Source organism: Eumetopias jubatus, unplaced genomic scaffold (assembly GCF_037043125.1).
Source record: "Eumetopias jubatus isolate StellerSeaLion01/CBP00866 unplaced genomic scaffold, mEumJub1_p1.0 scaffold_17, whole genome shotgun sequence".
Classification (NCBI taxonomy): Eukaryota; Metazoa; Chordata; class Mammalia; order Carnivora; family Otariidae; genus Eumetopias; species Eumetopias jubatus.
Window position 1 is genome coordinate 77,608,073 of NW_028274823.1, and position 24,094 is coordinate 77,632,166.

General features: G+C 39.8%; 1 protein-coding gene across 1 annotated transcript in view; it reads left to right on the forward strand.

The window, feature by feature from the left end:
- Nucleotides 1–24,094, forward strand: part of RYR2 (ryanodine receptor 2) — a 424,890-nt gene that overhangs the window by 16,044 nt on the left and 384,752 nt on the right. Inside the window, exons 5-6 of the mRNA XM_028104495.2 lie at nt 4,104–4,203; nt 4,922–5,018. Of these exons, the coding sequence (XP_027960296.2) occupies nt 4,104–4,203; nt 4,922–5,018 (197 nt within the window). The remainder of the gene's footprint in view (nt 1–4,103; nt 4,204–4,921; nt 5,019–24,094) is intronic.

Genomic DNA, 24,094 nt, shown 5'->3' on the forward strand with positions numbered 1-24,094 from the left:
TTCCCAGGAATTAAAGGGTCTTATCTCTAGAAACGGTTGTAAACCACTCACCCAAATTCTGTCTTTTCTCATCTGGCCGTTTCATATTTTAATATGGAATGATATCTTAATCCCCTTTTCAGGAATGTCCAAGAGGGGGAAAAAAATTCCTTTGCTCCTATCGGAACTACTTATTTTTTCTTTTCAAGAAGACTTGGGCAAAGCAGCTTAAATAGAAGAGAAATAAACAATTTAAAATACAGAAAACATGGCCAAGTAGGTATTGCTGACTGTTGAATCTATTTCAAACTAAACAAAATAAGGTAAAGCAAACAAAACAATTTTTACTGATTTAGAAAGATGTAAAATCACGTTGGTATGCACAGAAGTCTTCAATCTGTGGTTTGGATTGCTTGCGTTGGAAACACTGATTTTTGACTAATTTTTTCTTAATTAGGTCACCTATAGAAATAGGTTTTTTTTTTTTTTTTAAGATCCATGAAAACATTGCCAAACAAACAAATGTTTAAAAGTAATTGGGAAGAGCAGAATCCCACAATCTAAAGAGTGATGACACATGCTTAAAGAAGGCTCTTCTGGCCTTCCTAAGAATTTCCCTACCTCTCCCCTACCCATCTCTGAATTTCTGATAAGAGGTACTAGGTGTTTTGATGGCAGAATAAGTTGCTGACTCCCTCAAGTTGCATAAAAATATCGATAACTAAAAAGGATTGCGATCATAAATATTTCCAAGCTAATTATGGTTATCAACCAGTGCATTATTTATTTATTTACTGTGAGCCTTTTTCTTTTTTTCTGTCTGTGGCTCAGGTGATGGGGAAAGAGTGTCCTGTGCCCCTCATTTTTCTCAGAAGAAAAATGAAGCCCGCGGGGTTCTATGTCTCCCTTACTTGTGTTCCCCGTCACTGGATGATAATTTATCCAGAATGTTGCTCACCGGGGCCTAAGTGCCTGACACTTAGAGAAATAGATGCATCTGATAAGGGTTGAATTCAGATGTTCTTAAAAAATTTTTGTGCCACGGACCCCTTTGGTAACCTGAGAAAGCTTATTGACCGCTTGTGATCGTAAGGTTTTAAAATGCTTTAAATATATGCATAGGGTTACAAAGAAAACTAAAAGTTACCAAAGTGGAGTTCTGGTTATTTTAGAATATCCTCTCTGTTGCTGAGATTTTGTGCTTCTGTCCGGTAGTGTACTATTAACTCAAAACACCGTTCTGGGGCCAGCAGCCTTGGGCGCCACCCCCTCCCCCGCACTTCCTGAGATCCGATGTGCATTTTTTGACAAGATCCTCACCTGATGATTCCTGTGGCTGTTAGGTCTTGAGAGTCACTAACAGAAACGTCAAGGTGACCTTTGCTGGTGGGTTGATACTACCATAGTATGTAAATTCTAGAGTAGTTACATGTTTCAGCCTAAGGCCCACTTTCTTTCAACCTCAGCAACATCTGTTTTGCTTTAAGGACAACTCATCTTTGTTTTAGTAATTGAACTTGTTAAGGCATTCTGAATATTTACTGCGACAGGCCTGACTTGGTGTTGTTCTTCCTCAGATTTCCTTTTGCCGTTTAAGCAGCAAAATTAATTAGAAGCCTCCAAAATACTTATGCCTAGAGAATATTTTCTTGAGAAGAGTGAGCGTTATCTAGATAAGTCTATACAGTGTAATATCTGAAGAACATTTTTTGGGCTTTCTCTGGCAGACTGAAATTTTCGTATTTTTATGATCCTCTCATACGTATTATTTATCTTTTGGCTTAGATAGGATTTGAAAATTGTGTTTCAACCCACCTCCCCACCCCCATTATTTTCCCACAGCAGTGACTCCTTATTGTCTGAAGTATAAGGCCCTTGCACCTGACTTCTCTGTGGATCGATCCATCTCTCGCTGTATTCCTAAGCATATGCTCTAAGCCCCACAGGTGAAACTCTCTGCTGTACTTGATGATCTCATACCTCTGCCCCTTTGGGGACCCTCTGCTCTTCGTCATAGCATTCCCGTTAACAGAGCCTCTTGGAGGGCTAAGGAGGTCCAGGCCACTTCCCGTTACGATGTTTCTGGTATATTGAAAATGAAAATCTCCAAACTGGTTTACAAAATGTGATGCCGAGACCACACAATGCTACTGACCCCTGAAAGCCCTCATCCCACGGGAAATACCTTCTGTCTTGTGCAGATGCCACCTGTCGTCATGGTTCCATGTAATGAACTCTGTTCCAGTTAGGTTGGCTAAAATGTTCTTTTTCTCCATTCCTGTAGCACTTTGATTACATTTCACCTAACATTTAAAAAAAATGCTGACCTATAGCATTTTGTGTATATATTTTACCTTCCCCTCCATATGACAAGCACCCTCAGGGTAGAGAGTGTGTTCTGTTAATATTTGACACGGGGCTTCACACATAGCATATTCAGTGGGACCTGATGAGTTAACAAATGATGGTAACCTATTTATCATAATGTGGCATGAGCTTTCACTCAGATTCAGAAGTAAAAATATAAGCATTGGTATTCTGAATCGTCTTCTCATGGTTTGGGAAAATCCATATGGATGTGTGTGTGTGCGCGCGTGCGCACACGTGCGCGCATGCCATTATTTTGACTCAGGTCATTGAAATAGGAATATTTATGGAATAACTTCAGAAATTTTTTGGGTTTAAACTACTTTGATTTTAAAGGTTTGGTTGGCTTCTCCCACATACTTGCTTAGTGAACAACGCTGCTCGATGTGAGGTATACAGTCATGAACCATGTCTAATAGCTTATGAGATGGAGAAAGAAAAATACACAGAACAATTACATCGTTTGATTGTTCTGAAAGAACATATGTTTTTCTTGGTTGTGGAAGCAGCGCATGCAATTTATTTGTAAATACTTAAAGACTTTTAATATTGGGGAAGAAATTGAATAACCAAATTTCAGCTGGGATTTTCTGTCAGCGGGACAGCCTGAGGTGAAGAGGTTGGAAACAGGCACATCTCCTTGAGATGAGGAGGGGGTCGGGATGAGTAATGGCCAAATCTGTTGCATCAACTGGTAAACTTTTAATTTTACTGATTGGAAAGATGATTGATAAGATGACTGTATAGGTATCAAATGTCAAAACTTTCTTTGGTTTTGTTCCTAAGAGAAAGATAGCAAAATACCTATTTTTGCTAGTGACTTGAGAATGGTATGTTTAGGTAAGAGAACATTAGGGTCTGAATGACCCGTGGAGCATGGCAGTGTGATTGTGATTGCTCTTCATCTAACTAGGAGGGTCAGATTTCTGGGGGGAAATCTAATATAGTTAAAGACTTTAAAAGCTTAGACTGTCCTCAGATTTGGAGAAGTGTTGCAGAAACATTACCGGAATATTGGTGTTGTTTACTGAGATGACTCTAAGGAAAAAGGGGTTGTTCTATGTCTATTTGAAATTCTAGAGGCAGCCAAGTAGTGATTAGTCAAATGAGCAACACATTTGGCTGTGCTCATAATTTTGTTTTTCTTTACTAATCATTTGATAACTCATATATGATAGGGCTCAAAGATAGGAAATATATTATTTTAGTACATTTCTATTTTTGAGAAGGAAAATCTGAAATTTGTAGTATCTGAATTTTGGAGGAATTTTATTGCCCCGGTTTTAAATGCGTATTAGGAAACATTGCCACCTAATGGCTATTATACCAAATTGCAGAGAAAAGTTCCCAGAGGACCCTATAAAAACCAAGTAGATTTTACTTACCTCACCGTCAAAAAAAACTGTTGCAGTGTGATCTGTAGAACGCTTAATTACAATTTTAATGATAAGTGCCCACTATCTGAACAGTTTTGTCCATCAATAAACCTTAAACGAAAGTAGTCTGTTTTAACACATGTATTTATTTTTGTAGTCTTGTTTGTGTGTTTTCTGATGAGTGGCTTAGAATGAAGCTGAAAAACTCAAACAAACTCTCATTTTCCTTCTAGTCTCTTGATGACTTAGTGACAGGATTGAAACACATGTTCTCAGTGGACATTTCCAAATCTGCAGCGTTAAGTTCCAACTGCCAGGAGCGCTTAGGTAATGAGACTTTTGAAGCACCTGAAGAGATGCCTCCTTTTTCCTCTCCCACAGCACCTGTCTTATGGCAACGGCAGCTTACACGTGGATGCTGCCTTCCAGCAGACTCTCTGGAGTGTGGCCCCCATCAGCTCAGGAAGCGAAGCCGCCCAAGGTAAAAACTCCACTTCCAGGAGAGGGCTCATCCTAGATGCACAGTTGACAGCCATCTCTGGAATTGTGATAATGAGCAGATTGGTAATTAGAGCATTCTGTGTCAGAGTATTCTGGAATGCAGATATGTCATTTAGAAGAATCTTGTTCAAATCGCTATTTAAAATGAATTTTGTGTGAAGATTGATCTGTTTTTTATGTTTATTCTTATGCTTCTGTAGGTTTTGCTTATTTGTGTGTGGTTTATAGGTGAGCTTTCTAGATGTTATTTGCTCCAATGTTTTGGCCTCAGGGTGTTGCTCAGTTAGGCTAACATCGAGGTTTTTCATCTTCCATGGTTGGGTGACTTAGAGCCAGATCACATGGTGTTCATGCATCAGGATTTCTCAGGAAATGTCTGCATTTATGTTCTGATTATTCTCACTTATACAGGTTCAAATCTGAACCTATCCATGTTTGTATGTTAAAGGGAGGATTTTATGGGGTTTGAGGTTGTGTTTTTTAGTGGGGACATCACTACCTGTGGGACTTGGGAACCTTGAGCTCAGAGTTGGCAGGCAGGTGGCACCATTTGTCTCTATGATTTTGGCCAGGTACTGAAGCCTCACTAAACGTTTGTTTCTCTGTGAAAAGAGAAGATCAGACCAGATGATCTGTCTGTCTGGCTATCAGCATCTGACCATGACCGTTCGAATGTGACTGAATTTCAATCCTTACAGGGTATCTAATTGGTGGTGACGTCCTCAGGTTGCTGCATGGACACATGGATGAATGCCTCACTGTCCCTTCAGGAGAACACGGGGAAGAGCAGCGGAGGTTGGTACCAAGCCCCGCACCTTGAGCCTTGCATTTCCTTGCCTTGATATAATTGTTGAAATTAAGGATATGTCTGTTCAGGCCATTCGCATAAGAGAAAGTGGGCCACTAACACTCCTCTGTCCACTGAAGGGATCCATGTGTTGGTCTCTTTAGAAGTTTTCTCTTATGTTCTGTTTTTATGACCTCTTGATAGAATTGCTGGAAATTTTTGTAAAAATAAAACAAGGTCAGAACTATTGATTAAAACATACAGAGTGGAAGGAATGAACACATTAAACTACTTAAAACTTCCTTAAATGTTCATTAATTTTGATTAGTTTTTCCTTCTGGCATATTTAGGCTCAAATTCAGTTTTAAAGTCAGAGTTCTCAAATGGCACAGAAGTTTGGGATCTTTTTCTGTTGCCTCCCACTTACATACATACGTAATAAAATTGACCACTCTCCCTAATGTTTTATGTGATTATATTATCTCTCTCACATTAATATTTGTTGGCACTGGGTGGAGACTGAAGTATTCTGAATCACTGGGAAAAGTCCACAAATAGTGCAAAGCCATAAGATATTTAGGATGATTTGAATGTTCTGCTTTGATGAATTAATGGGTGAATAGTGAGTTGAACACACAAGTGAGAGATTACTGTGAGAGAAGGCATTGTCTGGATGGTTTATTGCAGGTTTTTAATTCTTTTAATGGACATGGCTCACAATATTAACAGAGAGAGGTAACTATTATACATATTTATTTTTATAACTTGGAGAACATTCAGAGAGTTAATACTCAATTAACTAGCTGTTTAATCTTGGGAAAAGTCCCTTGGAGACGTGGGTGTTAGTCGTGCCTCTCTGACCAGGCAGGACCTGGCTTGTAATGAAGGGTGAAACACAGAGCCTGGAAAATTCTGTCAACAGAAAATGCTGCTTATGCTAGGTTAGGAAGGAGATGTTGATGGTGTTGATAGGGTTTGTATAAAAGACGAGGGGGATTCAAGAGGCAGTTGGTTTGAGGAATTAGTTCCCATCAGAAGAATAAAGATAAGACTCAAGGGGATGACAGTTTTCCCACAGTGACCAGGGGAAGGATGGAATCAGAGGTGGAAACTAGACAAGAGAGACCAGTGTGGTCAGCTTTTGAAGGATCCTTGGTGCCATTCCCACAGGCTGGCTTTTACTCTGAAGTAGGTAGGAAGGAGGGTGGCATGGGGGTGAAGTGGTCAGATCTCTTGTAAAGAAATAGATAGGTCTGATGGGCAGGAGGAGCTTGGGTCAAAGATGAGGAGAGTCCAAATCAGGGAAATCAACGAGGACAGGGCTGTTTTTAGGCATTCATGTGAGAAGGAGGGAGAAACTTGACCTGGAGAGTGGCCATCAGAATGGAGAAGTCTACCTGGACCAGAGACATTTTAGGTCACATTGACTGGTTTAGGGATGAACTACTGTGGACTATGAGGGAATGTATCTGATCCAGGGTGTCCTGATATTTCTGACTCGAGCGAAGAGAGATGGTGCTAAGGATTGTATGAGACATGCGTATTTCATACTAAGGATTGAGTTAAAGTGTGGACAGTGGTGAGGACCGGGGCTCTGTGGGACAATCCGACAGGAAATTAGAAGTTTTGAGTCCTTTACTTAGGCGAAGCTTGCCTTGGATGCGAATCCCAAGCCCCAGGGGGTAGCTGGAGGAATGGGAGTCCTAGGTCGGAAGGGCAAAGCTGAGATTAGGGGGGTGTGTTTGTCAGTTGGGGCCTTGCTTTAAAAAGTCTGTAAAACCTTGACCTAGACTAATGAGAGAGGAGGCCAAGGGTGGCATCCCAGAGAATGTTGACATTTGGGATGTGAATGGGAAAAGAAGCTTTGGCATGATGGTTGAGTGGAGAACCAGAAAAGTTAGTTATGGAAGCCAAAGGAGGTTTGGGGGACAGATGTGTTAAATGCTGTGTTATGTTTATATAGACATAGGAGCAAAAAGAGGTTGTGTTGTAGTCTTTGGGGTCTTTATTCCTTGATTTGTTAAATGAAACCCTTAAATGATTCTTAGGGACGTTTTAAAAAAAGATTTTAATTATTAGAGAGAGACAGAGAGACAGAGAGACAGAGCATAAGCAGGGGGAGTGGGAAAGGGAGAAGCAGGCTCCCCACTGAGCAGAGAGCCCAACACGGGGCTCAATCCCAGGACCCCAGGTCATGACCTGAGCCGAAGGCAGACGCTTAACCACTAAGCCACCCAGGCGCCCCTCTTAGAGACTTTCTATTCTTTCTACAGACAGTTGAGAGAGTTGTAGTTAAAGAAATGGTCTCTGGAGCTAGACAGCCTGGGTTTGGGCCTCCGCTCTGCCACTTCGCAGTTGTCGGACTCGTGGGGTGACTGAATTTCTTGAACCATTGCTTTGCTCCTCTGTAAAATGCAGCTTAAACATTAGCTGCTGCTCTGTGGGATTGTTGTGAAGATTCAGGAAGAAAAGGCAGGTAGAATACTTGACGCATATTAAGAGATCAACAGATTTTGTTGTCAGTGGCATTATTATTTAGGCAGAAGAGCAGCATTTAGTCAGGGAAAAATTTGAGGGACCCCAGGCATGTGCATGAAAGCTTAATAGAGCATTGACTTTGGAGGAAGAGAGTCTAAACTCTAGCAAACAAAGTTCTCTTTTCTTTGAATTGAACGGAGTAGGTGTGGGGTGAGGAAGGGCTCCTGATTCTTGCTAAGGTTCGGAAGCCAGGAATGGATGAGCATAGTTTTCGTTGTAACAGCCGAATGTTTTCATTCTTAAATGAAATTTAAGTGTCTGATAGACCCCGGATTTCCTCAGCTAAGCTCCCTGGCAATGAGTACTGTTTTGCATATCTCCTGGACTTTAGAGAACCTGTAGGTTCAGTAGGTGATTTCCTTATAGAGTGAATTTTTCTCCTGATTCTGTAGGTAGTTCGTTATTACTGCAGAGAAGACTAGGGGCCATTTCAAAGGTATTTTCCTGTTGTTCTGGACCCACTTTCCCACTGCACACAGGTTAAAGTCTGTCCTTTCTCGTATCATTCTTGATTTAATGTTAATTTCTGTATCAAATTAATCTCAGTATGCAGTTTGCATCACAGCTCTTTCTAGGGAGTGATGTCAGCAAGAACACCTCCATTTGTGCCCTTCATACAGCATGTTTACACGGATGAAATTAGATTTAAATAGATGTCAGATCATGACTCGAGGGAGAAAATGAGTCAGAAATATGCAGCAGGAGCCCAGGGGGTGTTGTTTCTGAAAGGAGAGTTATATTTGCCTTCATTAAATTAAATGGTGAGATTGGGCATTGATTTGCATGAAATGATAAAAATAATTTCTTCAATTTCACTTTCACCGAGCACTCTGTTATTTCAAATCTTGTTAATATCATGGTGTAGAAATTTGTTGATCTCTGTCTGCCTTTTTTTTTTTTTAATTTTATTATGTTACATTAATCACCATATCTCTGTCTGCTCTTATCTGGAGTCATTTCGGTGCCTTAGGTGCCTCGGGGAGGCAAAGGGCAGCTCAGCCTGAAGGCAGAAGTTCTTTAATTGATAGGAATCCATACTGGGGAAGAAAAACAGCAGGATAACCTAGGATCATATATATCTTGATTCATTTAAAAAAAAAAAAAGTGAAAATAATTTGACCTTTGGACAGCAACTTGAAAGCTGGAGAAGTTCCAGGGAAATACCAAACATTTCTTTTACCTCACAGCCCTTTGCTGTCCTTTTGATCTGCTTATGCTCATTAATTGTGTCCTATTATTAAAAGTCAAAGAGCTAAGGTCAAACCAGGTTTGTTGTAGGAAGCAGTGGAAATGGGGAGATGGCCAGAAGTAACTGTTACTTCCGAATAAGTTAGGAACATTTTGGTCCTAAATGCTCTGTTCCTGACTGGCTTGGTCAGTCCGTCCATGCCTCATTCCAATGACACGACTGTAATCGTCGCATTTGAAAATGAGTTCGGGGCTGGGTTCCGTAACTCTAGAGACCAATGGAGTTATCTTTAATTTCCTCTTCACGTTTAAATTTGTACGTGGAAGTGATTACTTATACATTCTCATGGGAGGATTAATAAAAACTCTTAGCACGAAGAGCATACAGTGTCCCATTCAATTAAGTGGAATTGAATGGGCGAATGAGGCCCTACCCAAGTTAAATAATTTTACAATTTTCTCCACTCTTCTTGCTTTCTCCACTCTTCTTACATTTCTGGATTGCATTCTGACATTTCTTGTGAAATTCAGCAGCACTATAGATTTATTTTAAATTTCTTGAGATTTTTTTTTTTTTTGTCCAGGAAAAGCAGTGGCTCTATAAAATCACTTACGGTATAAAGCTTGTCTTAATAACAGTAAACATATAATCTCTAGGGGTCGTGAGCATTTGGGTAAAAGGGAGAGATACTTTGAGCATTAGCTTAAATTGTAACTTCTTAGTTCTTACTCAAGCTCTGCGGATAGTGAGAATACATTAAGGAGAAACAGGGACTTGTCAGATGCAACATAGTGTTTTAATTATTGACTTAAAAATAAGCTTTCATTCTGGAGGCTGGAAATTTGATTACCAATTTTCATTTGGAGCATGAAATTATTTTATATAGGGAGTATTTTCTGCCCTAGATTCTGTCTCTGGATTGCATCTTATTACTTCTGTCCATTTTTATGTGACGCGTAATAAAATACAAACAAAGGCATTTCCTTTATGTGCACACACACTTACTTTTGCATTAAATATGCACTGTCTGAATTAAGTATGCTGTACTTTTAAATTAGTGTATTTTATTTTTATTTTTTTATAATTTTTTAAAATTTTTATTAGTATTTTATTTATTATTATCACTATTGGAGTATACTTGCTCTGTCTTGCTACTTTCAAATGCAGGACAATTAAATTATTGTTTCTGACAATATCTGGAAATGAATGCTACATTTGCTTTCCAGAATGTGACTTAGCAGGCAGGAGCTGTGCCATATGTATGCATGACAGTATTTTTTGCCTCCTTGCCCCTTGTATGATATTATGATGATTTAATGAGCTTTAGTTGTAAATAATTGATAAGGCGTGAGATGGGTTTGATACCACGAATTAAATGTCTCTCAGTCAGGCTTAGAAAGAGATGCATGGTTTATGTCTATGTACACAGTTGGATGACTAATATCCTTGCAGGATTTGTATGCCCTCAGTCACCACCTAGGAGGAAGCTTATAAAACTGCCTTCTGTGCTCCTGAATGATCAAGGAGATAAAGTTATCATATGAGGGCTTCTCTTCCACCCCCTTCCCTTTCATGACCTGTGTGATTTGTTGGAAGTCCCATGTGTTTAGGTTGATTAGGAATCATGCTATGGCTGATTCCTAAGGTACAGCTAAGGCTGTACCTGTTCATCCTGGGTCTGGGAGCAGCATGGCTTTGCTCAGCAGTTTTGATGGAAGAGTAAGTACATTTCGAGAGCTATTTTCTATTCTGTGCCCCTTCTCCCTTGAGAAAGGTTCACTGTTTTCCCCAAACTTAAACTCCCTGCTGATTGCAGAGAGCACAGCACTTTATTTCAGCCTGTCCTCCTTAAGCCGCCTGACTTGGTCTGCAGCCACTCTCTCAAGGAAGGACTGGGCTGGAATGCACTGTTTTAAAAAAAGAAAGGCCTAGAAGGCCAAAGATTAAAAATATTCACTGGGTGGGAGGCATCTGGGTGGCTCTGGGTGGCTCAGTTGGTTAAGCATCTGCCTTCAGCTCAGGTCAGGATCCCAGGGTCCTGGGATCTAGCCCCACAACAGTGGGGAGCCTGCTTCTCCCTTAGCCCCTCGCCCCTGCTTGTGTGCTCTCTCTCTCAAATAAAATCTTAAAAAAAAATCTACGGGAATTGGAGCCGTTGGATTTCAGTAAAAATGAAAAAAAAAAAAAAACAGTTGAAACGTTGGATATTCTTTAAGTTGAGTGAATTGAAAAGGAAACAATAGAATAAAAACATCAACATTAAAAAAAGAAATCCTCCAGTTATTTTCTCAATGAAATTTTTTTAAAAAGGTTTTTAAAGATTTATTTATTTATTTGAGAGACAGCGCGAGCAGGGGGAGGAGCGGAGGGAGAGGGACAAGCAGACTCCCCGCTGAGCAGGGAGCCCAACACAGGGCTCAATCCCAAGACCTTGAGATCATGACCTGAACCGAAACTCAGAGTTGGAAGCTTAAGCGACTGAGCCACCCAGGTGCCCGTCTCAACGAAATTTAAGACTATTTTTTACTTATCCATGTTTCATTTATTCACTGGATGTATAAGCAGTATCTTTTAGGAGAAGAAAAAAAGAAAGAAAAGCTTCCTCTTCTTTTTAATTTCCAAATGCCTTTGTGGTTATGTTCTGGTCGGAGTGAAAAGTAAAAGTAGCAACATCTATTTTGCTGTTTTTCTGCTCTAGTCCTATTTACATGATTCTTTATGATAATGATTTGGAGTAGAAGGATACTGTTTTTAATCACAATGATTCAGTTACAGTTATTCAGATGTGTCATCTCAAAACATACCTGTGTTCTCTTGTACAGCAATTTGAATAGAAATATCACAGACTCAGCCCCCGAATGAATACATAATGCTTCTTGCAGTGCTGGGTAGGCATATACATCTTGATTTCGCTGCTGCTGTGAAGACAGTCCTGACAGTTTGCTTTAGCACCTGCCCATAGCTCAGTTGCTCAGCCAAACACCCTCAGAGGCACAGAGAGGAGTGTTGCAGAAGCACAAATTCTACTTTGACAAATGTGTAAATGCAAACACTTATAATTCCACTCTGAAATAACCTTTGAATCCTGGACCTACTTTTCAGTCACTTCAACTCCTTTCCTTTAATGCTTATTGAGGGACTCGTATGGTGTAGGCATTTTGGTGTGTGCTGCTCATAATGAGTGAGAGCCAGCCCCTGTCTTTAAGGAACTCACAATCTAGTAAGATCTCCATACAACGTTCAGGAAGAAGGAAATTTTTTTTTTTTTTTTTAAGATTTTATTTATTTATTTGGCAGAGAGGGAACACAAGCAGGGGGAGTGGGAGAGGGAGAAGCAGGCTTCCCGCTGAGCGTAGAGCCCAATGTGGGGCTCGATCCCAGGACCCTGGGACCATGACCTGAGCCAAAGGCAGACGCTTAATGACGGAGCCACCCAGGTGCCCTAGGAAGAAGCAAATGTTATCTGAGAGAGGCCAATCACAATCTTCTTACAAATTAAATCGTAGAAAACATCTCTTAAACCATTCTACCCTTTGAAGAAGATTAGCAAGGCAGGAATCTTTGTCAGTCTTTGATTCTGAAGCAGTAAGTTTGTTAGCCTCTACGAGTTAATAAAATAAGCTTTTCTTTCCACTAATTGGTTTGAATTTGCTATTCACTATCAACTGTAAGTAGAAATTGTGTGGGGGTCATTTTCCTGTGAACCTAATTATTTTTCAGGGGACTCATAGATGGAGCTTCAGTATCTAGGGTCTGGTAATATATCAACACAGCTGAACTTAATTTGGTTGGGGCCATGTTGGTGGTAGGACTATCTTTAACTGCCCCATACAAATAATGGCACTTGTCACAAACTACCATTTATTATCTTTATTGGTGATCAGTCTCTTCTATTGATCATCTATTCAGTTTTCAGCCAGGACTGCATTATTCATTGCCTCATTCAGTGACATGGATATGGGAATCTGCACACAAATGCTTATTCTTTTGTATTTTCAAAAGATAAAAATGAAAAAAAAGTCATGCACTTTACTGTAGGTGAAAGAGAGCAATGAGGTGCCTGCATTGACCACCACTCTGGCTCACCCAGCAGGGTCAGAGGTCTCCCACTTGTATTATTTTGGTGACTCCCGAAAGATTGTTATCTGCTTGTACTTCAAGGAGGGGAAGAGAATACATCTTACTAAGTCAGCACACCAACCAGAGTGATAGAAAACTACTTTGGAGCCTGTGAGTCCCACATCCTTGGCTCAGAGTCTTCTGTATTGGAAGGACCTTGACTTCAAATCACTTGACCGGGAAGAGTCCCTATTCTTGTATCAGGAAGCTGAGCCTTGAAAAAGTGATTTTCAAAAAAAGAACAGGGTGGTTGTGGGTATCTTTGACAATCTGATGCATGTTACACATTCCTAGAAAATTCACATACTTACCAACATGGAAGATTGGGCCTGTGGGGTTTCTCTGATGTTAATGTAGGTTTGCTCGCCGAATTTTCCCCATTATTTTTCCCCCAATTAAGCAGTTAGTGGTATGTGTGCTTTTTATCCCCACAAAGGGGGAGTTAGTGACTTCACAGAAAGCTTAAGTTTTGTACAAGATACTTCCCTTCCTGTTATTCCCTAAAGACTAAATTCAAGGAAGTTGTTCTGTCTAGTGTCTTAGAAGGGAGAGAGACAGATTGTCTCTGACAGAAAAAGAAGGGAGTTTTCAACTTAAAAGACATTCAGGTGGAACAAATGGATGCCCATAGGCAAAAAAAAAAAAAAACCCAAAACCAAAAAAACCCAAAAAACTTTGACTCGAACCTCACACTTTATACAAAAACTAACTCCAAATGGATCATGGACAGAAATGTAAAACATAAACTATAAAACTTTCAGAAAAAAATAGGAAAAAAAGTCTTTGAGATCATAGAGTTTTAAAACTTGAAATTAAAAGCACATCTTCATAAAAGGAAAACATCGATCAACTGGACATCATTAAAATGAGAAACTTCTGTAAATATCCACTTGAAGAGAATGAAAAGACAAGTTCTAGAGTGGCAGAACATATTTGTAGGTCATGTGTCCTATAAAGGACTAGCACCTAAAAATATATAAAGAACTCTCAAAGCTCAGCAAAAAAAAAAAAAAAAAAAAAAGGCAACCTAATTAGAAAAGGGACAAAAGACATGAACTGGTATTTCACAGAGAGGACATGAAGAGTGCGAGTAAGCACATGGGAAAATGCCCAGCATCATTAGTCATTGTGGTAAAGGCAGACTGCAAGGAGTGATCAATACACGCTAAACAGATTGACCAAGGCACACAAAAATACTGATAGCCAAATGCTGGCGAGGATGCTGAGAAACTGGATCACTCATAAATTGCTTGAAAAGTGGTATAACTACTCTGGAAAGCATTTTGCAGTTGCTTCAAAAACTCAACATACAGTACCATATAACCTAGCAATTGCATCCCTGGGAGTTTATCTGGCAGAAATGCAAACTGTGTTAACACAAACACTTACAAGTATTTAGCAAAGAGTAGCTTTTTTGTAATTTCCAAAAACTGGAATCAGCCCAGCTGTCCTTCAACTAGTGGATGATTGAGCAATCCGTGGTACCACCATGGCATGGAACATTACTCAGCAACTAAAAGCAGTGCCCTGTTGATACAGCAACTTGGATGAATCTTTAGGCAATTTTGCTGAGTGAAAAATGTCATTCCCAGAATCGTACGTACTGTATGATTCCACTTCTATAACGTTTTTGAAATGGTAAAATCTTAGAAATGGAAGAGATGGTTGTCCAAAGTTAGGGAAGTAGGAGCAGGGGAGAGAGGGAAGTGGGTATAACTATAAAAGGGCATATGAGGAATCCTTGTGGTATACGACCTTCCCACCAGGAGGATTCAGAAACTAACATAATTGACAAAAGGGTGTAGAATTTAATGCATACACACACACACACACACACACACACAAATACAAGCAAAACTGGGTAAATCTAATAAGATCAGGGGATAGGCCTTGATGAAAGACTATTCTATATTTTACAAATATTATTATTAGGGTAAACTAAACAAAGGTTCAAGAACAGAATGTACAAAAATACCATTCTGTACTATTTCTTTCAACTTCACTGTGAATCTATAGTTATCTTAAACTATTTTTCACCCATCCCCTCACCAACCTCCCTTCTGGCAACCACCAATTTGTTTTCTGGATTTAAGAGTCTGGTTTTTGTTGTTGTTGTTCATTTGTCTCTTTTTCCTTTGTTCATTTGTTTCTTAAAGTCTACACATGGGTGAAATCATATGGTATTTGTCATTCTCTGAATTAATTCACATAGTGTTATATCCTGTAGCTCCATCCATGTTGTTGCATATGGCAAGATTTCATTCTTCTTTTATGGCTGAGTAATACTCCTTTGTGTACATATATATGTTTATATATCACATCTTCTTTATCCATGTGTCAATGGGCACTTGGGCTGCTTCAATATCTTGGTTATAAATAATTCTGCAATAAACGCAGGGGTGCATATATCATTTCAAGTTATGTTTTGGAGTTTTTTGGGTAAATACCCAGGAGTGGAATTACTGGATCACATGATAATTTTATTTTTAACTGTTTGAGGAACCTTCGTACTGTTTTTCACAGTGGCTGCACCAGTTTGCATTCCCACCAACAGTGCGTGGGGGTTACTTTTTCTCTGAATCCTTGCCAACGCTTGTCATTTCTTAACCTTTTTTGGTTGTAGCCATTCTGACAGGTGTAAGGTGATATCTTATTGTGGTTTTGATTTGCATTTCCCTGATGATTAGTGATGTTGAGCATCTTTTTATGTGTCTGTTGCCCACGCATAGGTCATCTTTGGAAAAATGTCTATTCAGGTCCTCTGCCTCTTTTTTTTAATTAGATTGTTTTTTTGGTGTTAAGTTATACAAGTTCTTTATATATTTTAGACATTAACCCCTCATCAGATATATCATTTGCAAATACCTTTTCCCACTTAGAAGGCTGCCTTGTCATTTGTTGATGATTCCTTTCACCATGCTAACGGTTTTAATTTTGAGGTAATCCAAATAGTTTAATTTTGCTTTGGTTTCCCTTGCCTCAGGAGACCTATTTAGAAAAAATGTTTCTATGGTTGGTGTCAAAGAAATTGCTGCCTATGTTTTCTTGTAGGATTTTTATGGTTGCAGTTCTCACTTTTATGTCTTTACTCCATTTTGAGTTTATTTTTGTGTATGGTGTAAGGAAGTGGTTCAGTTCCATTCTTTTGCATGTTGTTGTCCAGTTTTCTTAAGCATTTGTTGAAGAGACTGTCTTCTTCCTATTAGGCATTCTTTCCTGCTTTGTCAAAGATTAAGTGATCATATAATTGTGGGTTCATTTTTGTGGTTTCTATTCTGTTTCATTGATCTACGTGTTTGTTTTTGTGCCAGTACTATTTTGATTACTACAGCTTTGTAATATAATTTGAAATCCAGGATCGTCATACCTCCAGATTTGTTTTTTTTTCAAGATTTTTTTGCTTTGGGGGGTCTTTGTGGTTCCATACAAATTTTGGGATTGTTTGTTCTAGTTCTGTGAAAAATGCTATTGGTATTTTGATAGGGATTGCGTTGAATCTGTAGATTGCTTTAAGTAGTATGGATAGTTTAACGATATTGGTTCTCCCAGTCCATGAGCATGGAATATCTTTCCATTTGTTTATGTTATCTTCACTTTCTTTCATCAGTGTTTTATAGTTTTCAGAATATAAATCTTTTACCTCTTTGGTATTTTATTCTTTTGGGTATAATTATAAATGGATTGCTTTCTTAATTTCCCATTCTGCTACTTCATTATTAGTGTATAGAAATGCAAGAGATTTCTGTATATTAACTTTGTGTCTGGATGACTTTACTGGATTCATTGATCAGTTCTAGTAGTTTTCCTGATGGAATCTTTAGAACTTTCTATATATAGTATCATGTCATCTGCAAATATTGTAAGTTTTACTTCTTTCTTACCATTTGGATACCTTTTATTTATTTTTCTTGACTGCTGCACGTAGGGCTTCCAGTTGAATTATGTTGAATTAAAGTGGTAAGAGTATGCATCCTTGTCTTGTTCTTTTTTTTTTTTTTTAAGATTTTACTTATTTGACAGAGAGATAGAGCACAAGCAGGGGGAGGGGCAGGCAGAGGGAGAGGGAGAAGCAGGCTCTCTGCTGAGCCAGGAGCCTGATGCGGGGCTTGATCCCAGGACCCTGAGATCACGACCTGAGCCAAAGGCAGCCACTTAACCAACTGAGCCACCCAGGCGCCCCTTGTTCTTGATGTTAGAGAAAAAGGTCTTAGTTTTTCACCATTGAGGATGATGTTAGCTGTGGGTTTTTTATATATGGTCTTTATTATGTTGAGGCATGTTTCCTCTACCTACCTTGTTGAGAGTTTTTATCATGAATGGGTGTTGTACTTTGTCACATGCTTTTTCTGCATCAGTTGAGGTGACCATATGGTTTTTATCCTTTCACTTGTTAATGTGATGGATCATGTTGATTGATTCATAAATATTGAACCACCCTTGCATCCCTGGAATAAATCCCACCTGAGCATGGTGAACGAATTTTTTTTAACATGTTATTGGATTTGATTTGCTAGTATTCTGTTGAGGATTTTTGCATCTCTGTTCATCATGGATATTGGCCTGCAGTTCTCTTTCTTTTTTTTCCTTTGCACTGTCTTTGTCTTGTTTTGGTGGGAGGGTAATGCTGGCCTTATAGAATGAATTTGGAAGCTTTCCTTGTTCTTTTCTTTTTTGGAATAGTTTGAGAAGAATAGGTATCAGCTCTCCTTTAAATGTTCGGTAGAATTTACCTGTGAGGCCAGTCTGGTCTTAGACTTTCATTGGTTCAGAGTTTTTTGATTACTGATTCAATTTTGTTACTGGTATTCGGTCTGTTCAAATTGTCTATTTCTTCCTTATTCAGTTTTGGAGGGTTGTATGTTTCTAGGAATTTATCCATTTCTTCTGGGTGGTCCAATTTGTTGTCATATAGTTTTTCATATGTTCTTATAATCTTTTGTATTTCTGTGGTGTTAGTTTAAAACAACTTTTAAAACATTTGCAGAGAGGGAGCATTTTTCTGGGTTCTATTTTTAGGTTGACCAACTGTCTACTACCTGATTGCTTTCTACTCCCCATTTCATTTCAACTCAGAAGATGGCAAAAAGTCAGAGGCGAGTGGCTGTAAAGGTTTTTTACTTTAGCAGAATGTCCTATGCCTCTCAAGTGAATGGAAAGCAGCAGCTCTCAGCCAGGAAAGGAGCATATAGATGAAAACCGTGTGCATAGGAGATCTAACAAGCGAACTGGTCTTATCCAGTGTTTAAAGTTACTTCAGTACCCCAGCAAGAATAATTAGTGCTTGAATTCCCCACTAGCCTGGTAGACTCGAAGTAGAAAATAATTATATTGTAAAGATAATTTTATTTATTTTTAAAGATTTTATTTCTTTATTTTTAGAGAGAGAATGAGGGGAGGAGCAGAGGGGGAGGGAGAGGAACAGGCCAACTGAGCCACCCACGCATCCCTTAAAGATAATTCTAAAAAGTGACATTGGTAATAATAGTAGACAGGTTATTTCAAACCAGTGTCCCCCTGAGAAAAAACTAAAAATGGTAAACCAACCCCTAAAATCTGTTTGAATATAATGGAGAGCAGAAAAAGCAGTGTAAATGTGTGGGGTCAATGTCCCAAAATCCAAGGAGACCAGAGAATTGAGTTTAGCATTTGGAGCAGCCTCTTCTCTCTAGGGGGTTGCAGTGGCTGAGGAGCAGGGCTGTTGGAAGAATCGGAGTGGAAGCAGATCAAAGCTGATACAGGACCCCCCCGCCCCAGAGGAGAGGCACTTTCCAAACTACAGGTATAACTTCAAGAGCTATCCCCTTGAAGCAATGCTGAACCAGAAATAGACCAGACCTCACAAGTATTCAGACTGTGACTTAAAGAATACTCGCTGCTGTTTAGATTAGGATGATGTGAGAGTGCTGGTGACCTTACCTACGGTACCTGACAGAAGCGAAAAAGTGTATCTTTTGGGAGAAAATAAGACCTAGAACTCAAATGATCTCCATAATTTTATATATACAATGTCTGATCATTAAAATTAAATGAGCTCTTCTGTTTCAACCCCAGTTGGTATATGACAGTGAAATTCTGACACGAACTACCCAAAGTTACCAGACAGTACAAGTTAAGGTCTTAGTTCTCTACAAAACTGCCCTTATCTCAGACTCTAGATACAATTTGGGGGTGGGATCCTCAGTCCATCTGTGCTTCTAACCAACTGGCTACAAATTTGGGGGTGCCCCCAATCTCTTTAGATTCAGGAACTCAGGACAGTGCTATAATTATGATTCCAGTTTTATTATAAAGCATACAAATCAAACCACCCAGATGAAGAGATACATAAGGTGAATTCTGGGAGGGCCTGAATGCAGAGCTTCTCTGCCCTCTCCCTGTGGACCAGGATATCTTAAATTGCTGTGTCCACCATTCAGGGAACTCAGTTGGGCTTTGGTTCCACAGTGTTTTTATTGTGGTTTTATTATGTAGGAATGATTGATTAAATATTTAACTGCATGGCTGAACTCAGTCTCCAGCACCTTTCACTCCCCAGAGGTCAGGCTGGATCAAACTTCCAACCTTCTAGTTATCATTGGTCTTTCTAGCATGGCAAACCGCCATGTTGAAGCTATCTGGGGCTGCCGTGAGTGAACTCATTAGCCTAAATTGAGCTGTGATTCGGGGCGCTCCTGAATAACAAAGCCACTTCTTTCACATGGGAACTCGCAAGGGTTTAGAGTCTCCGTCCCAGGAACCAGGGACATAGGTCAGCCAATTTGTTTGTCATACAACACAGGCATATAAGATAGGAGTTGACCAGGGGCACCTGGGTGGCTCAGTCATTGGGCGTCTGCCTTCGGCTCAGGTCATGATCCCGGGGTCCTGGGATCGAGCCCCACATCAGGCTCCCTGCTCTGCGGGAAGCCTGCTTCTCCTCCTCCCTCTCCCCCTGCTTGTGTTCCCTCTTTCGCTGTCTCTGTCAAGTGAATAAAATCTTAAAAAAAAAAAAAAAAAGATAGTTGACCAAGGAGATAGAAGAAGGCACACGGGTCATGGATTCACAGATAATAGAATTATCACAAATAGAATTTAAAATACTTATGATTATTATGACCTAAGAGTTAGAAGATGAAATTTAGTAGAAAATTGAAAGCTATAAAAAGGGATCATGTAGGCATTCCTAAACTGAAACTGAAGATTAAAATAACTGATACTAGGAACTCAATAAATTTAGCATCAGCTTAGAAGTAGCTGAAAAGAGAATTAGTGAACTGGAGATTAGGTCAGAAGAATTCAGACTGAAATACTGATGGTTAAGAGATTGGGTGGGAAATATAGGGGTGCCTGGGTGGCTCAGTTGGTTGGGTGACTGCCTTCGGCTCAGGTCATGATCTTGGAGTCCCAGGATCGAGTCCCGCATCGGGCTCCCTGCTCAGCAGGGAGTCGGCTTCTCCCCCCTGACCCTCTCCCCTCTCATGCTCTCTCTCTCTCATTCTCTCTCCCAAATAAATAAATATTTTTTTAAAAAAAGAGAGATTGGGAAATATAGAAGAGAAAGTAAGAAAATATGTGGGGAACGATGAATGTTCTATCATATGTGTAATTAGAGCCCCCAAATAAAAAGATGAAGAAGGGAGGTGAGCAGCAGGGGAAGGAGAGAAGGAGAGAGAGCAACAAGAAAGCTTGCAAATACATTAGGACACAGGCAGTATTTAATACAACTGCTTAAGGATTCTGCACAACTGACTAGGTATATTAAGGCACAGTTAAGGACTGTGAATCCTAAGTAAGACTGAATACTTAAGATCATGAGAGTAAAACTGCTGAAAAGTAAACATAAAATGAAACACTTAAAAACATAGCAAAGACGGTATAGTACCTTAAAAGTGACAACAGTAAGATTTACATCTCCCTTTGTCTAAGAAACAAAGACATGAGATATAATCTTCAAAGTGCTTAAGAAAATAACTGCCAGCCTGATGACCATTTAATCTACTGAAATGACAATTTTTTAAAGATTTTATTTATTTGAGAGAGCGAGATTATGAGCAGGGACGGGAGGGGTAGAGGGAGAAGCAGACTCCTTGTTGAGCAGGGAGCCCAGCATGGGGCTCAATCCCAGGACCCTGGGATCATGACCTGAGCCAAAGGCAGATGTTTAACTGACTGAGCCATGCAGGTGCCCCCTAAAATGACAATTTTTTAAAGCAAAGCTGAGGGAGTTTATTACCAGCAGACCTACAGCAAAGGAAATATTGAAGGGTGTTTTTCAAGTAGAAGAAAATTATCTCAGATATAATTTTGGAGATACAGAAAGGGGAGAAAAGAGCAGAAGGAAGGCGAATATGAGGAAAACTTGTAAAGACTGTTAAGTAAAATGATGATGATGGCAGTTGTAAAGCTTGGTTTTAAAAACTATAGAAAAACTATAGAGAACAAAATTTATTATATATATTATATATATGTAAAATTTATTATATATTATAGCACGAGTCAGAAGGAGAATAAGTTGAACTAAATGACAGTTCTTGTGTTTTCTGAGAAGTGGTAAAATTAGTAATTAAGTCATATTTTAATAACCAAGTGCACATATTGTAATCTTTATAGTAATCAGTGAAAATACAGTAGAAGGATGTAAAATATTAAGAGGGAAACAGAAATATAATGAAAAAATACTTAATTCAAAAGAAAGGAAGAAAGTTTAGATGGAGTAGGAAAATAGAGTAGAAGATTGAATGGAGGTGGCCCCCAAGATTCCTGCCTCCTACTCTATAAGCTCTATATAATTCCCTTCTTTTTCTGTGTGATGGGACTATGAGTATGGTGGATTTTACTCCCACGATTAGGTAACATTATATAACAAAGCTGGAAAGATGTTGCAAATGTAATTAAGTTTCCCAGTCTGCTGACCTTGAGTTAAAGGGGAGATTTCCCTTGGTGGGCCTGACCTAACCAGGTGAGCCATGAATGGAAGGAACTGAGCCTGCTGAAGTCAGAGATTCAAAGTGTGAAAAAGATTCTTCTGCCAGGCTTGAAGAAGTAAGTTGCCATGTGGTGAGAGGGTCTGTGGAGGGGTGCATGGGGCCAGGATCTGAGGGCAACCTTTAGTTGTTGAAAGAGGTCCCCATCTGATAGCTGGCAAGAAAACAGGGCCCATACGGCTGCAAGCAACTGACTTCTACCAACCACCAGTGAGCTCAAGAGAATACCCTGAGCTCCAGGCAAGAAGGCAGCCCCAACCAACATTTTGATTTCAGCCTGTGAGACCCTGAGCAGGAAACCCAGTATGCCACATCCAGACTTCTAACATACAGGCTACAGGATGATAAATGGGTACTGTTTGCAACTGATAAGTCAGTGGTAAGTTGTTACACAGTAATAGAAAACTAACAATTCCTGAGTGATACCACTTGAGGAGTGAGGATAACAAAAGCAAAGAAACAAGTAGATATTGAAAATGCTCGGGGCGCCTGGGTGGCTCAGTCAGTTAGGTGTCTGCCTTCGGCTCAGGTCATGATCCCAGGGTCCTGGGATGGAGCCCCGCATCGGGCTCCCTGCACAGCAGGGAGTCTGCTTCTCCCTTTCCCTCCACCGCCCCCCACTTGTGCACGTTCTCTCTCTCTCTCTTTCAAATAAAAAAAAAATCTTTTTAAAGAAAGAGTTGTCTATATCCTATTGGTTCTTTTTCTCTGAAGAACCCTGACTCATACGGTTATGAAAAACTCCAGGCCGCAGCTCTCATCTAGCTGGTTCTGAGATTAAAATTACCAGTAATGTGGGCAGGATCTTTTAGACCGGGGTTTGCAAACTGTGGTGTGTGGGTTAAATCCAGCCCACTGCCTGTTTTTCTAAATAAAGTTTTATTGAAACATAGATATGAACATTTCCTTACATACTGTCCATTAATATGCTTTCAGAGTTAAGGAGTATTAAAAAAAAACACATATGGCCCATTCAACCTAAAGTATTTACAGAAGAGTTTGCCAGGTCAACTCCTTTGCATAGTGGCAGTGAAAGTCTTGGCTGGGCTGTCAGCCCCAACAGTCCTGGAGACATGGGGCAGTCCTGTGCTGAGAGCCCAAGTTAGGGTGCCTTCAGAAGTAGCTCTTTGCAAGAGGGAGAAGGTGGCTAGGAAAAAAAAAAACGTATCCTTTCAACCTATGTAATGTGTCTGTTCTTTTCAGAACTTGAGTTTTCTCTAGTGTCCTGCAATAGATGCCAAAAACAGTCATATTGATTTGAATGTGAATTTCGAGACCCCAAAGCTACAAAATGAAGAATCACTTTATTTGATACATAGAACTATTGGAAGCAAAAGGAGTATGTAGATCATGGCTGAAGAGGAATGCTAGAACCACACGATTGTACGGTGGAAGAATCTAGCAAGGAGTTCATCTGATTTATGGCCTTACCTCCTTCTTATGGTGTACTGAGCGATTTTATGATTTAGGACTTACTCTACCTTTGTGTATAAACAAGTATATGATACTCTGGTCAGTTCAATTCAACAAACAGTATTGAGTCTTTTTTTTTTTTTTTAAAGGTTTTATTTATTTATTTGGCAGAGAGAGACACAGCGAGAGAGGGAACACAAGCAGGGGGAGTGGGAGAGGGAGAAGCAGGCTTCCCGCGGAGCAGGGAGCCCGATGCGGGGCTCGATCCCAGGACCCTGGGATTGTGCCCTGAGCTGAAGGCAGACGCTTAACGACTGAGCCACCCAGGCACCCCAACAGTATTGAGTCTTTAACCCTGTATTTGGGGAGATTGAACGTGGCCCCATGCTCCTCCTCCTCTTCCTCCGCACCCTCAGAGCCCCATTTGCTGTGTAAGGACTCTTCCAACAGGTCTCTGTGGGTTATATCTTCCATTTCTTCCTCACGGTAACCCAGTGACTATTAGCTTCATTTTGTGTGTGAAAACAATGAGGCATGGAGAAATTCAGTGACTTTGCACAAGTTCATATGAAGGAGTGACCTGTTGAGAAAGCTAGCCCCAATCAAGTATGGGAGGGATTTGTCCCCTTCTCGGTGCCTGGTCTAGATGTGAGCTAAGAATTGTGATGCTGTCTAATGAAGGTGCTCTGTGGCAGCACTCACAAAGTGAAAAAAAGTAGTTTCCTCCAGGGTGAAGGGTTCTCTTGACTGTGTTGAATCTTTTATTAATCATGTCTTACGGTTCTTTGTGAAAGTCCACTAATTGGAATTGTGTATCTTATAAAATTCTTATAAATATATACCAATAGACACCAAACTGTCA